Here is a 13,969-nt window from a genome sequence, read left to right on the forward strand (position 1 = left end):
AGAAGCAAGCTTTAACTTTTAAATGTTATTTAAACAAGGGAAATCATTTTTCTTATTGGACATTAAGATTTGAGGAAAATCACAATCAAATTTACGTTTCACCTGCACAGAGCTTGCCCTGTGGTTGTGAAATCTCTTGTATTTATTATATCTTAATAGGGGGCTCTTATCACCAGTGACCAAAATACTGTGGGCCATATTCTCAATTGTATTGTATTGTATTGTATTGTATTTAAATTTATAATGCGCGCAGCTACCCACATGGGGTCTCCCGACGCAAACTGAAGGCAGTGGTAATGAGGTCAAAGGATCATCACTGAGGGAAAAGTAAGGTTTTGAGCTTTTTTCGAAATTTTGTCAGGGAAGGCTCAAGTTTCAGTGGAGCCGGGAGAGCATTCCACAGTCTGGGGGCAAGACAGAAGAAGAAACGTCCGCAAATTCTTGCCAGTTTGAAACGTGGAATTAGGAAATTCCCTTGAGAAGAGGATCTGAGAAGGGGGAAGGAGCGTAAGTTTGGACGAGAGACTGGAGGTACGCAGGGGCTAACCCCTGCTTGATCGTATGCATAAAGCAGAGGACTTTAAATTTAGTGAAGTGGTGGAGAGAGGCGTTAGCCTTCTTGTCTTAACGCTTCTCTCCTCCACTTCGGAAACACAAGGCTGCTCCCTGTTCTCAAGGATATGGTGCAACCTCGCGTTTCTCTCTGCGATGGCGCTAAGTTTCATAAGTTAGCACCAACACAGGCACCCTTGAATCAGAGTGCAGGTTGTATGCAAGCAGGGAGGTTTGTTAAAGTACAGGAAGGTGTCCCTTCCTGCACATAAACAAACCTAAAATGCCAGTTTGTAAATTACATCTGTGCTGCTTCATGCAGCACACATATAAGTTACAACGCAGCATTTTAAAAAAAGGTATGTTTTGGACAGGAAGGGAAACCTTCCTGTACATAAACAAACCAAGGCATTTTCCTTTTTGCATGTATGCTGCACAAGGCAGCACACATGGAAAATGCAATAACGAGGAGAAATGCCTAATTTCTCCTCGTTTCGCCACCTTACGACCAGGTTTCCTGGTCTTAAGTATGGGGCTACCTCGTGTTTACGCTGCTCTTGTGAATAGGAGGTAGCATCAAACTCAATGGGTGTTGCGGTGGACCACCCACAGTAACACCCACTGCACGCCCCTTTCACGCTAAAAACAGCGTGACTGTGTTCCTCCGCTTTTGTGTGTTTACTTTCCCTGGCTGCACGCATTGAAAGCGTACTTTTGAGGATGTATCTGGTTCGGCTACATTGATGCCCATAGGGCCAAGCAGGAATCATAAACCCCATGGAAATTGCTTTCTCACACAGAAAAATACATGTTGGTTCTTTCTGCCTTATCAGTTTCAAATTTCAACAGCATCGCCAACACCTTGTCTCCCCAAGGAAATCAATGATTCTTTGCTAGAATGAGCTATTGTTATATAGATGCGTGGTTAGTTTTATAGGTGAAACAAACAAATATAAAGGAAATGTTGTTGTCACCAAGAAAAGGCTTTAGAAAAGAAAACATGGAGCTGCACTGCCATCTTGTGGTTCATTATTCACACTCACACTCTGACTGTGCCTGAATATTTGCTTTGTCTAACAAGATCAAAAGCATGTCAGTGTCTGCTTTCAGCTCAGTAAACAGTTCTTAGTGCTGATAAGGAGGCAACATTACAATGGATGCAATAAGACTCCGTCATTTTATTACAGAATGTGGTGGGTGTCATTTCTGGAGATTGCTAAAAATGTATCTTTGCATCCAGAAAAGATGATACGTGACACCTGCTTCAAATGGGCACACACAACAAAAGTAAAAACATGCACCACCGGGGAGGTACATATATATATATATACATATATATAATCTTTATTGCATGATTTAAAAAGAAACCTTTGCAAGGTACAAGAGATGAAATTATGACACTTATTACATTGATGAAAATATAACATTTATTAGGTTTGGTAAAAATAGAACCCAGGTTCCAGTGATAAAAAGCAACTGGCCCCCCACATGTCCGAACTCTCTTGTGGGTGCGCTGCACTGCAGGTGCCATTGATGACGATCCCTTCAAGGCAATTGTGTCCAAAGTTGTGTTTTAAGACCCAAAGGTGTCCAGTCGGTGCGCACATCCCTTTTTTGTATCAGTTATGCTTTGACAATTCTGACAGATTTTCGCGTATCAGTGTGCCGGCAAGGCAACATTTCCCATTATTGTGGAGGTCCGTGAATCTGCGCCTCTAGCTGAGGTAGCGATCGACATCTCCCCTCCCCGGGGGCCTCATTTATGAGAAATGACGCATCGCTGCGTGAAAGCAGCGATGCGTCACTTCTCACTGCGCACTCCTTGCGACATTCCTGATGTGTCATATTTAATGTTTGACGCATCATGTCGCAAGGAGTTACAGATACGTCAGTATTTCTGACGTATCTGTAAGCGCAAAAGTGACGCATTACTGGAGTGTGTCACAAAAGTGACGCAACTCCAGCAATGCGTCCTTTCACATAGGGCAAGCCCCATGTGAAAGGGCCTGCATCAGTCTTACGCCTGCTGTGAGGCAGGTGCAAGATTTTGACGCATTGGCGTCCTAAAAGTGACGCAGTGAAGTCTCATTGATTTCACTGCGTCACTTCTACGACCCTTCCTTACGTCAATACGCCCCCCCTTGCATACATTATACCTGGCGCAGGTATAATGTGGCGCAGGGGTTTACAAAGTGACGCATCTACCTAGATGCGTCACTTTGTAAATATGGCGCAACAAGGCGCATTTTTTATGCCACTGGTGCGTCACAAAAAGTGACACACGGGAGGCGTAAAAGTGACGCACAGCCTCATAAATGAGGCCCCTAGTTTTTTTACTGCGCATAAACCACACCAGTGCGCAGGTTAAGTGTGAGTCCGTGAGTAGAAGCAGGCCAATAATGCAGATCTGCACATTCTAACTTCCTTATTGATCCAGGCCTTCCGTCCACCACCGGTTCAATATGCACTTGCTCTTTCCTACACGTTTAAATGTTGGATGCAGCCAATTTTCCTTACGTGTCCATCGGGTTAACCAACATTAAAGGCTTACAATCTACATGAACAACATTATCACATATTTCATTTGCAAACCATCCTATTCTCTTCACTTTATCTTTCAGGGCTCCGATTTTCAAAGTATGTTTTCATGGCTATATTTTACTATTAAGCAGGATGTCACTATTGCAACTACCTTACAGGCAATAGAATTGAGTGGTGCAGTAAGTGCAGTGGCACTGGGGCCAAAAGTTGTCAGAACTTCTCTAAACACATAATATTTCTATTAAATCAATGTATTCCATTATTTCCCTCTTTCATTTCATTTTTCAAATTTGCTTACCTGCACTATATCACTAGTAGCATGATATATTGTCTTTTTGTACTTAAACAATTCATAACAATTTAACAGACTTTTTGTAAATTATATTGTACAACTACCCCTCAAGATACAACCTACAACAAAAACAGGTCACATAGGCGAAATCTAATGCATTTACTAATGCGTGTTCTTCTTTTGTAAGGCCTGATAGCTGGGAACCAAGTTTTTTAATCTGAGTAAATTGCGATTCTCCTATTACCATGACCAGAGAATCTGGATTTCATTAAAGACACAGAGGCTAACATTATGCATACAACTTTTAATGCAGTCCAAGCATAGCCGCATATGTCACAAAGCAAAAGTTCCAACTTAGAATACATATGAACCAACAATAGCATGAATCACTAGGCAATCAGCCTCTTTTAAATGTGGTGACAGTGAGAAAGGAAATGTCCAAACAACTCCAATGAAACATCAAACTTGAAGAAAGATGATGGAAGAATACACCATCCAAGATGGATTCACCAGATGTGGAATTAAGAAGACAAAATCAAGAAAGGTTATCTGCAAAACAAAGAAAGGTTGTTAATAAACTCAAATAAAAATATTAAGGATTTGAATAATAAACAATCAGCTAAATAATAGTCCTGAAAAGGAAAAGAAAGTAAACAGTCCTGCAAAGGAAAAGAATGTAAGCTTGTAAGTAAAATATTCAAATAAGCATATCATATCATAAACATCAACCTGTACCGTAATATATCATATAATCAACCACCCAGGGAAAGGGTGGGAGGGATAATGTTAGCCTCCGTGTCTTTAATGAAATCCAGATTCTCTGGTCATGTTAATAGGAAAATCGCAATTTCATTACAAGACTGGAGGCTACCATTATGCATGTTGGTAGCCATGTAAAACAACATCAGACATGTGAGATACAGGTTTGCAAAAATGATGAGCAAAGGTTCTAGAATTAGACCAATCATCAGCCTTTAGAATATTATCTAACTTACCACCTGACCAGAATGACTAACTGGCCATTGCGCCTCTAATAGAATGTGATTTAAAAATATCCAGATCGATTCCAGCAAGCTTCATGACAGTCTTAACCCATTTAGCAATAGAGGAAGAAGAAATTCCTTTGTGGGGTTTAACAAAAGAGATGAGTAATTGAGATACATTCAAAGGACGAAGAGAGTTCATTCTAACATCGTATTCTTTCATACATTGAACAACACAGAGTTTAGTGCAACTATCAAAACGAGGATAGAAAATAGAATCTGACATAGTTATAGTTCTTCTATGTATTTCAAAATTAACCCCAAACATATCATATGATGTATAAGAAATATCAAGAGCTTTAACATCAGAAACTCTTCTGTATGAAACTAAGCAAAGAAGAGTAGCTAATTTGATAGAAAGATTATTCCTGCTGAGAAGAGAATTAACTGGCCAAGAACAGAAATGTAGAGAATTAAATTAACATCCCAAAGAGACTGACATCTAGGTTGAGGAGGTCTTCTAAGTCTGATACTCTTTAGTATTCTAAAAATAATAGGATTTGTACCTACCGTTTTATTGTTAATTAGAGAATGTCCAGCAGAAATAGCAGATCTAAAACAATTGAGAGATCTGTAACTTAAACCTCTGTCGAATTGTTCTCCAAGAAAATTAACTATATTAACAATAGGTGCCTCCACGGGATCCAAGACCCTTTCCAAGCACCAATGTGACCAGACTTTCCAAATGTTGCTGTACCGGTAATGTGTCCCAGGGGCCCACGACTCTCCAAGGAGAGTTGAAGCTGTTGACGAAAGTCTTGCGAGATCGTTAGATCTCCTGACACCTTCCAAGCAAGAAGTTTCTAATTCCCTGTCTGAACAAGAGGGTGAATTTGACCATCTGCGTCTGTGAGAAGATCTTTCAGAGGAAGAATTAGGAAGGGAAAATCGTAGGTTAGTTCCAGAGCTGTTGAGAACCATGCTTGGGATGGCCAAAACGGAGTTACTAGGACAATTGAGGAATGTTCTTGTCTCACTTTCTGAAGGAGTTTCTGGATCATTGCGAATGGAGGGAAGGCATAAGCGTTGATCCCTTCCCAAGATTGGAAAAAGGCATTCACTGCTAGAGCACCGAGATCGGGCATCCAGCTGAAATAGGATACCAATTGGGTAGTCAATCTGCTCGCAAATAGGTCTATTTGGAATCGGCCCCAGAAATGATTCAGGGAGTTGAAAACAGAAGTGTTGAGTTTTCAATCGCTGTAATCCAAGATGAATCTTGAATTCCAATCTGCGCAAAGATTGGATTTCCCGGGAAGGTATTCTGCTCTCAGAGAGATTTTGTGTTCTAGGTAGAAAAAACAAAGCTTATTTGCTAGATTGGAGAGGTCTTCTGACTTGGTCCCTCCTAGACGTTTATGTAAGCGACGGCAGACATGTTGTCCATTTTCAATATGACTGATCTTCCTTGAAGGAAGCATTTGAAGCTCATTAGAGCATAAAGCCCTGAAGTTAATTCTAGATAATTGATGTGGTGCAGGGACTCTTGCTGCAACCAAATACCTCCAGTGTTTTGGTCCTGTAGACAAGCACCTCAGCCATGAAGGCTGGCATCCGATTCTAGAATTAAATCTGGTGCTGAACCAAAGATCGCTCTCCCATTCCATGCATCTAGATTGTCTAACCACCATGTTAGTTCTAAGATTGCTTCTGGGTTTAAGGAAATTCGATCTCCGTACCAAAGACCTGATCTGAGAGCTCTTGCTTTTATTCTCTGAAGGGCTCGATAATTCAATGGCCCCGGAAAAATGGCCTGAATGGAAGAAGATAGAAGTCCTAAAAGTCTGGCTAGTTCTCTTAGGGTGAGGTTTTTTTGTTTCAATAAATGTCTTATCTCCTTTATGATTTTGGCAATCTTCTTGGGAGGGAGAAGGAGAAGATATTCTGTTGTGTCTACTGTGAAACCCAGGAATTCCATCTTCTTTGATGGAATTAGAATGGATTTTTCCCTGTTTATGATAAAACCCAGACTTTCTAAGAGGTCTATAACTGTCTTGAGATCTTTGATGATTAGAGCATAATCTTGAAAAAGAATCAGGATGTCGTCTAAGTATATGATGAGACGAATACCTTTTTCTCTTAGACATGAGGCAACTGCTCTCAGTACCTTGGTGAAACACCAGGGGGAAGAGGAGAGACCGAAGGGAAGAGCCTGAAATTGAAAGAGATGGTTTTTCCAAATGAACTGAAGAAAGTGTTGGTGTTCCTTTGCCATGGGAATGGTAAAGTAGGCGTCCTTCAGATTTAATTTGACCAGCCAGTCTCCATCTAGTAAGAGGTCTCTGAGAAGATGGATGCCCTCCATCTTGAAATGTCGGTAGACAAGGAATTTGTTGAGTTCTCTGAGATTTATAACCGGTCTCCAACCCTTGACTTTCTTTTCCACAAGGAAGAGAGTACTTATGAATCTCATAAATTCCATGGGAACTTCTAAAATTGCTCCTTTTTTTAGCATTGAGGAAATTTCTTCCTCTATGATTCTTTCTTGAGCTAGTGTAAGGGGAATCGGTCTTGGGAGAGAGTTCTGGATTGGAGTCTGGATGAAATCTATTGAAAAACCGAGAACAGTGTTTAGAACCCAGGGGTCTAGTGTAATAATTTTCCAATTGTGGTAAAAGAATTTCAGTCTCCCATCCACTTTTGGATTTGAAGAAGGGGAAGGGGAAGCTGTACTCACTTTGAAGGGTGGATTCGGCAGGTGCTCCTCTAGCTCGGAATCCTCTCGAGCGAAAACCTCTTCCTCTCGGTGGATAGAACTGTGGTTGGTTGGATGGATGGTATCCTCTACCAAAATTCCCTCTGTTTCTTGGAAAGGGGCGTCAGTTGAACCGGACGGAAGATAGCTCCCTTCTACCGGCCCTTCCAAAAAGGTTGCTGTTGTAGTTAAAAACTTTTTTCATGTTCTGGTGCGCTTTATCTAAAGCGGTAAAGGTCGATACATATTTGCCCAAACTTTTTATTAAATCTTCTCCCAAAAGTAAACCTTTCGGATTAATTGAGGTTTCCTTTTCAGCCATATCGATTAGTTTAGGGCTAATTTTAGTGAGGACCACTCTTCTTCTTTCACAATTAAGTCCCATATTCGTGTTGCCTAAGAGGACTAGTGCCCCTTGGCTCCACCCCCGAATGGAGTGTGTATCAAGAGGGCAGTCATTAAGGTAACTCTCTTCTGCGTCGATTATTTTTGTTAGGGGTCCTAGAATGTCGAGAACTTTATCTTGACAGATCTTAAGCGATCTTTCCAGGCCTTTACGCGGGTCTCTCCCTAATTTAAATAGGTAGGTAATTAATTCTGGGTCAAGGTTAGGAGTTTGACAAACTTAACCTTCGATTGAAGGTCTGGTACACTCTGCTCTTAAGAGATTACGAGTCTCTCTTTCTAAAGGATTTCTAATCCATTTAGTTATCAATTTAGATACGTGCTCGTGTGTGGTCCACTCTGAGCTTCTAGGGTGTTTAATGTTAAAAGGGGAGAACATCTCCTCCCCCAAAGGGTCCAAAATACTATCCTTAGAAGATGAAGGACCGTTATTATCATTTAAGAGAAAGGAATCAATATCTTGATCATCCTCATCAGAATATTTTCGTCAGGAAATTCTGAGCCATCATCAATATCAATAGGATCATTGTCAAGAGCACTTTGATGAATTGTGCTGCGAGGGACACCAATTAAATTTGTGCCGCTAAGGACACCTTTCAAATTTGTGCCGCAAGGGACACCTGAGGCAAATGCGGTGCAAGGACCTCCTTTAAAATCTGAGGTGCTAGGACCTCCCGTGCTCTCTGGGGTATAATCAATATTTTTACTTTTTTTATACCTCTTACCCCTTTGTTCAGTGAGATCATTAACCTCTGTTATGTCCAGATCTGATAAATAATCGTTTTCATGGATCAAGGATCTCTTAGATGACATAACTTGAGAGAGAGTAGAACACATAAATGATCTCATTTCCTTATGGATAAGTTTTTTGATGGCATCATTAGTAAAATCAGATTCAACAGTATTACCATGAATTGAATCCGAATCTGAGTCAGACAGGTTAGTCAAAAAAAATTATATAAATGTCTGATCCTCTAATTTTTTTAATTTTTTTTATCTATACTACTATTATAAAGAGAGAACTTGCACCTTTTGGCAAGGTAAACTCGAAAAGTACACCACCAATCCGAACAACAAAGACATCATTGAAAACCGCAGGGCAAGCAGAAGGACATAGGCTATTTAAAAACAAAAAATATACATTGTTTTAAAAATGTTTAAATAGATAAAAGTAGTCCCTTGCAACTAGCGCCGGCCGCGACGTCTGCTTCATGACATCGGGAGCGGGGGAGGAGCGGCGTGGAAGCAACAGGAAGAGCGGCACTGGAGAATGCGAGGCTGCCTACAACGCAGTAGGACTCCGGAGCAAGCTGGAGCTCAGGCAGCGCGTGATGCAGTCTCGCAGGAAGAAGGAAAGGTAAGTTCTTCGTCACCCCCCCCCCCTGTGGTATCCTGCTTTGGATGCCATGTGAGAAATCATTAGTAACGAAGGTGCAGGCGAAATCAAAGTTTAACATTCCTCCAGTAGGTGGCAGTAAGTATCCAATAATGCCGGTAGCAATGTTCCAAATCATAATTCACTGACTCAGTTGACGGTACTTCTTTTCTGAAATGTGTGACCCAAGGCTGTAAAACGGCCAGACAAAACATTCGCAGCACAGATGAACAGCAGGGCACACAGGCGGAACCTCGCACATTTCAAATTTAGGTGACAGTAACTGGAACACATCACAAGTGTGCAAGCGGGGAGGGAGTTGTACACACAGATATGAGAAAGTAATTGGCACACTTCACTTGTGTGCAAACAGGAACGATGGAACAAAACCAGGCAGCATCAGTCTCTGCGTTCATGAACTGTCACATCCTGGTTGTCAGGTATTTCAAATAGGGACATGGTCTGAGCCGCTCTGCTGGTGGGTGAAGGACGACGAGGCTGAAAGATAACACACTGCACTCGGGGCAATGTAGGAGCGTTAGGGGGTCGGGGCGGGCGGGGGCCAAGGCGGGCGGTTGGCCCTAAAGCCTCATTACCCCCAGGCAACGCTGGGGCGGGCTGCTAGTCTATACTACTATTATAAAGAGAGAACTGTGTCCTTTGAGCCAGGTAAACTCGAAAAGTACACCACCAATCAAAACACCCAAGACATCTTTGAAAACCTCAGGGCAAGCAGAAGGACATAGGCTATTAAAAATAAAAAATATACGTTGTTTAAGAAATTTTGAAATAAAAATAAAGTAGTCCCTTGCAAGTAGCGCCGACCGCGATGTCTGCGTGATGACATCATTTGCGCTCCCAACACTTCCTGAACACTTCCTGAAATGGTGGCGAAGATCGCGACCTGCTGGGAGGACTGCCGCGGCCCTGCTTGCTGCTGGGCGAAGTGGCGGCTTGTGTGGGCGGGGCGCCTGGATCAGGACCGGCGGCTCAGGTAAAGATCAGGCTCTCCGGGACACGGGCGGGAGGAGGCCGGGCCGGGGCGGGAGGAGGCCAGGCCGGGGCGGGAGGGGGCCCGGGCCGGACCGGGCCGGGAGGGGGGAAGTGGGCGGAAGGTTGGCCCTGAACAACGGCGGCTAAAAAAAATGCTGCCTCAGCCCCTTTCTGCCCCAGGCAACGCTGGGGCGGGCTGCTAGTACTATTATAAAGAGAGAACTTGCACCTTTTGGCAAGGTAAACTCGAAAAGTACACCACCAATCCGAACAACAAAGACATCATTGAAAACCGCAGGGCAAGCAGAAGGACATAGGCTATTTAAAAATAAAAAATATACATTGTTTTAAAAATGTTTAAATAAATAAAAGTAGTCCCTTGCAAATAGCGCCGGCCACGACGTCTGCGTCATGACATCGGGAGCGCGGGGAGGATCGGCGTGGAAGCAACAGGAAGAGCGGCGCTGGAGAATGCAGGAGGAGCGATGCTGCCTACAACGCAGTAGGACTCCGGAGCAAGCTGGAGCTCAGGCAGCGCGTGATGCAGTCTCGCAGGAAGAATGAAAGGTAAGTTCTTTGTCACACCCCCCCGCCCCCCTGTGGTATCCTGCTTTGGATGCCATGTGAGACGAAGGTGCAGGCGAAATCAAAGTTTAACATTCCTCCAGTAGGTGGCAGTAAGTATCCAATCATGCCGGTAGCAATGTTCCAAATCATAATTCACTGACTCAGTTGACGGTACTGCTTTTCTGAAATGTGTGACGCAAGGCAGTAAAACGGCCAGACAAAACATTCGCAGCACATATGAACAGCAGGGCACACAGGCGGAACCTCGCACATTTCAAATGTAGGTGACAGTAACTGGAACACATCACAAGTGTGCAAGCGGGGAGGGAGTTGTACACACAGATATGAGAAAGTAATTGGCACACTTTACTTGTGTGCAAGCAGGAACGATGGAACAAAACCAGGCAGCATCAGTCTCTGCGTTCATGAACTGTCACATCCTGGTTGTCAGGTATTTCAAATAGGGACATGGTCTGAGCCGCTCTGCTGGTGGGTGAAGGACGACGAGGCTGAAAGATAACACACTCCACTCAGGGCAATATAGGAGCGTTAGGGGGTCGGGTCGGGCGGGGGCCAAGGCGGGCGGTTGGCCCTAAAGCCTCATTACCCCCAGGCAACGCTGGGGCGGGCTGCTAGTAATATAATAAACTTGTAAATATCAATTATAACTATCTGATTTCTTTTTTTTATTTTTGTTATAATATAATAAACTTTCTGATTATGGGGGGGGGTTACACAGATAATCGGATTTTGTTATTAGAGGTAACTAAATATTATAATTTCCCAATTTATAATCAAACAAATGAAGCGCAGTAAGAAACATGAAGCCTCGAGCATGGCAAAGCTTTCCGAAAATAGAAATGAACTCCAAAGCAGTGGGGAAGGTAACTACACTTGCGACGCGAGTCAATGTGTGCTTTTAAGCATTTCACGCACTAGTTTCAAAGACTTAGTATCATTCATGAAATATAAAGACAAACAAAGGGAAGGAAAAAACAGAAGCCAACCTCCGTAAATTGGAGGATGTGAAACCGAAAACAAGGAGTGAAAAGGTGTTACTGTACCTTATAACATTGTACCTTATAACATAACATTGCATATATATATCCTTACATTGTATATATAAATATTTACTCCTGTAGGGATAAAAGAGGGTTACCCAGTATACAGTATTAAGGTAAATTAATAATAAAATACTAATCTTAAACTCTAAAATATGAGACTTTTCATGAGCTAAGTAGAAAGTTGGCTTATCTTGCTTGGAGCCGCATTTAAAAGAGGCTGATTGCCTAGTGATTTATGCTATTGATGGTTCATATGTATTCTAAGTTGGAACTTTTGCTTTGTGACATATGCGGCTATGCTTGGACTGCATTAAAAGTTTTATGCATAATAGTAGCCTCCGGTCTTGTAATGAAATCTAAAGATGAAGACACATTTAAAAATGCTTTTCAGATGTAAATAATAAAAGATTTGCGCTTTTTTTTTTTTTTTTATTGAATATTGTTTTCTTTTGAATCCAACATTGAATAAGTTTTACAAACTATTTTATTCTGGTGGTTATAGAGGGCATTGTACTTACAAACGTGCATCTGTGCTTCTTTGCTAAAAAAAAAACATTTTCGGGGAATAACATTTTTGAAGGGATCTGTTAAAGGTGTCTGTTATCTATCCAAACTTATAAAGTATTATAGTATTTATAACCGTTCTGTGTTAATGTATATGTTGAAATGCCAAAATAGTGGGATGATAATGGCAACAAATTTGCTGGATAAAGCAACATAATATAGTCACCCTTATCCTCCATTGCTGCATACTTCCAGAGGATCAGGACATATTACATACTTACGCACATATACTGCGGTCTTGCATTTTTATAATCACCAATACATAGTTGTTTGCATTTGCTGTTTTCCCTATGGTGCAGCAATGAGAATTTGTGCACAATCTGTAAATAACAATGATAAGATTACCTTGCTGCTTCTATGCATTTTGTCAAAAATAATGTATTTTCTCGCTTTTCAGGCATTTACATTTCCAAGGAATGTTGGGATCTCATTGGGCACAGATCTAGATCCCAAATACGTCCAACTAGAATTGCACTACAACAATCCGAAGATGCAAAGTGGTAGGTGTTTGGGTTTGCGATCCATTGCTTTTCTTTCAGACTTAGCATTGCATGACTGTCTGTTATTGCCAGTTTCAGGGACAAACCTACTGTGTGTCTTGTGCATTATGAATTCATATATGTTCATGCTATATGCATCTTATTAAACTTTAGTGGAGGACTTTGACATTCTCCAGGACTTGCATCTTGTATGGTCATATACACATATTCTATGTGCATGTAATTAACCTTTGTGGAGTAAACCAGAATCAGGGTTTGTGCATTGCATGATCATGGATAGAGACAGTGCTCTGAATGCTCTGAATGCTCGAAGGCTGATCTAATATATAAGGGATATAGTTACCCTGCGGTACATTATAAGGATATTTCAAGTCACTGAGGAGTTCCATAACCATATGGAGGGATGTGGCTGAAAGCTGAGTTACTTTAATTGGTTATGTATCTCCGAGGTGACTTTCACATTTCTTAATATTATTGTCAAGGATTACTTTATCCCATATAATACATGCTCACACAATCACCTTTGCCACAATCTACTAAAAACATTGGTGCATAGATCTTTCATACGAAAGAGAGAGCATGTTTGCAAACATGTAAAATAAAATCGCTAGTGCAAAATTGAACACATCATAAACCTGTTAGACATTTACTGCAAACAGATTTTAGAACCAATTAAATATTAGTCAGTGTTTTTTAACTAAAAAAGCTGCATTCGCTCGGAATGTGTAGAAACATGCAGAAGTATTCTAGCTTTTTTCAAACTATCTAAGAAGTTATAGAAATTAACATGACCTCACTGCTTCTTATTGTAAGCTGACAAATAGAGTAGATGACAGAAAATCAATGTTTTATTTCCATTACTTTAAACAGCTGCTTCAATAATGCTCTGTGACCACTCCTGATTTCCACCATGGCCGCTTGCTCTGGCAGCAGGCATGGTGATGTCAGAACTCAACTGTAAAAACATATAAAGTGCTGATGCCTTTTCTTCATATTCTGTGACATGATATGACACAAGTCACCCATTATAAAGAAATTAGAGACAGGTATTTATACAGGTATTACATATTCTCATGAATTATATAGTCATAAAAGTCTAATCTTTATAGGCTCCTAATCTCCTCTGTAGAGTGATCTGACACTCTTGATGGCCTGGCTCACACTAACGAGCAAATCCAGTAATATACCAATAACAATGAAATAAAATGAATGTCCCTGCACCCAAGCACGCTTACCATTAACTCCTGCAGAAGCTGGAACAAGGTCACCTATGACCAACTCACTACCACCCTGAACAGAACCTCACCACCGTCAACCTCCGACGTCAACACTGTAGCACGCAATCTTCACCAATGGATTATAAACTGGCCTTCTCAAG

General features: G+C 41.5%; 1 protein-coding gene across 1 annotated transcript in view; it reads left to right on the forward strand.

Moving 5' to 3' along the window:
• The window catches only part of LOC147700823 (putative DBH-like monooxygenase protein 2), a 173,375-nt gene that overhangs the window by 58,763 nt on the left and 100,643 nt on the right, over window positions 1-13,969 (forward strand). Inside the window, exon 6 of the mRNA XM_086929743.1 lies at window positions 12,489-12,591. Coding sequence (XP_086785869.1) covers window positions 12,489-12,591 — 103 coding nt within the window. The remainder of the gene's footprint in view (window positions 1-12,488; window positions 12,592-13,969) is intronic.

This window comes from Lissotriton vulgaris, chromosome 7, assembly GCF_964263255.1.
Source record: "Lissotriton vulgaris chromosome 7, aLisVul1.2, whole genome shotgun sequence".
Classification (NCBI taxonomy): Eukaryota; Metazoa; Chordata; class Amphibia; order Caudata; family Salamandridae; genus Lissotriton; species Lissotriton vulgaris.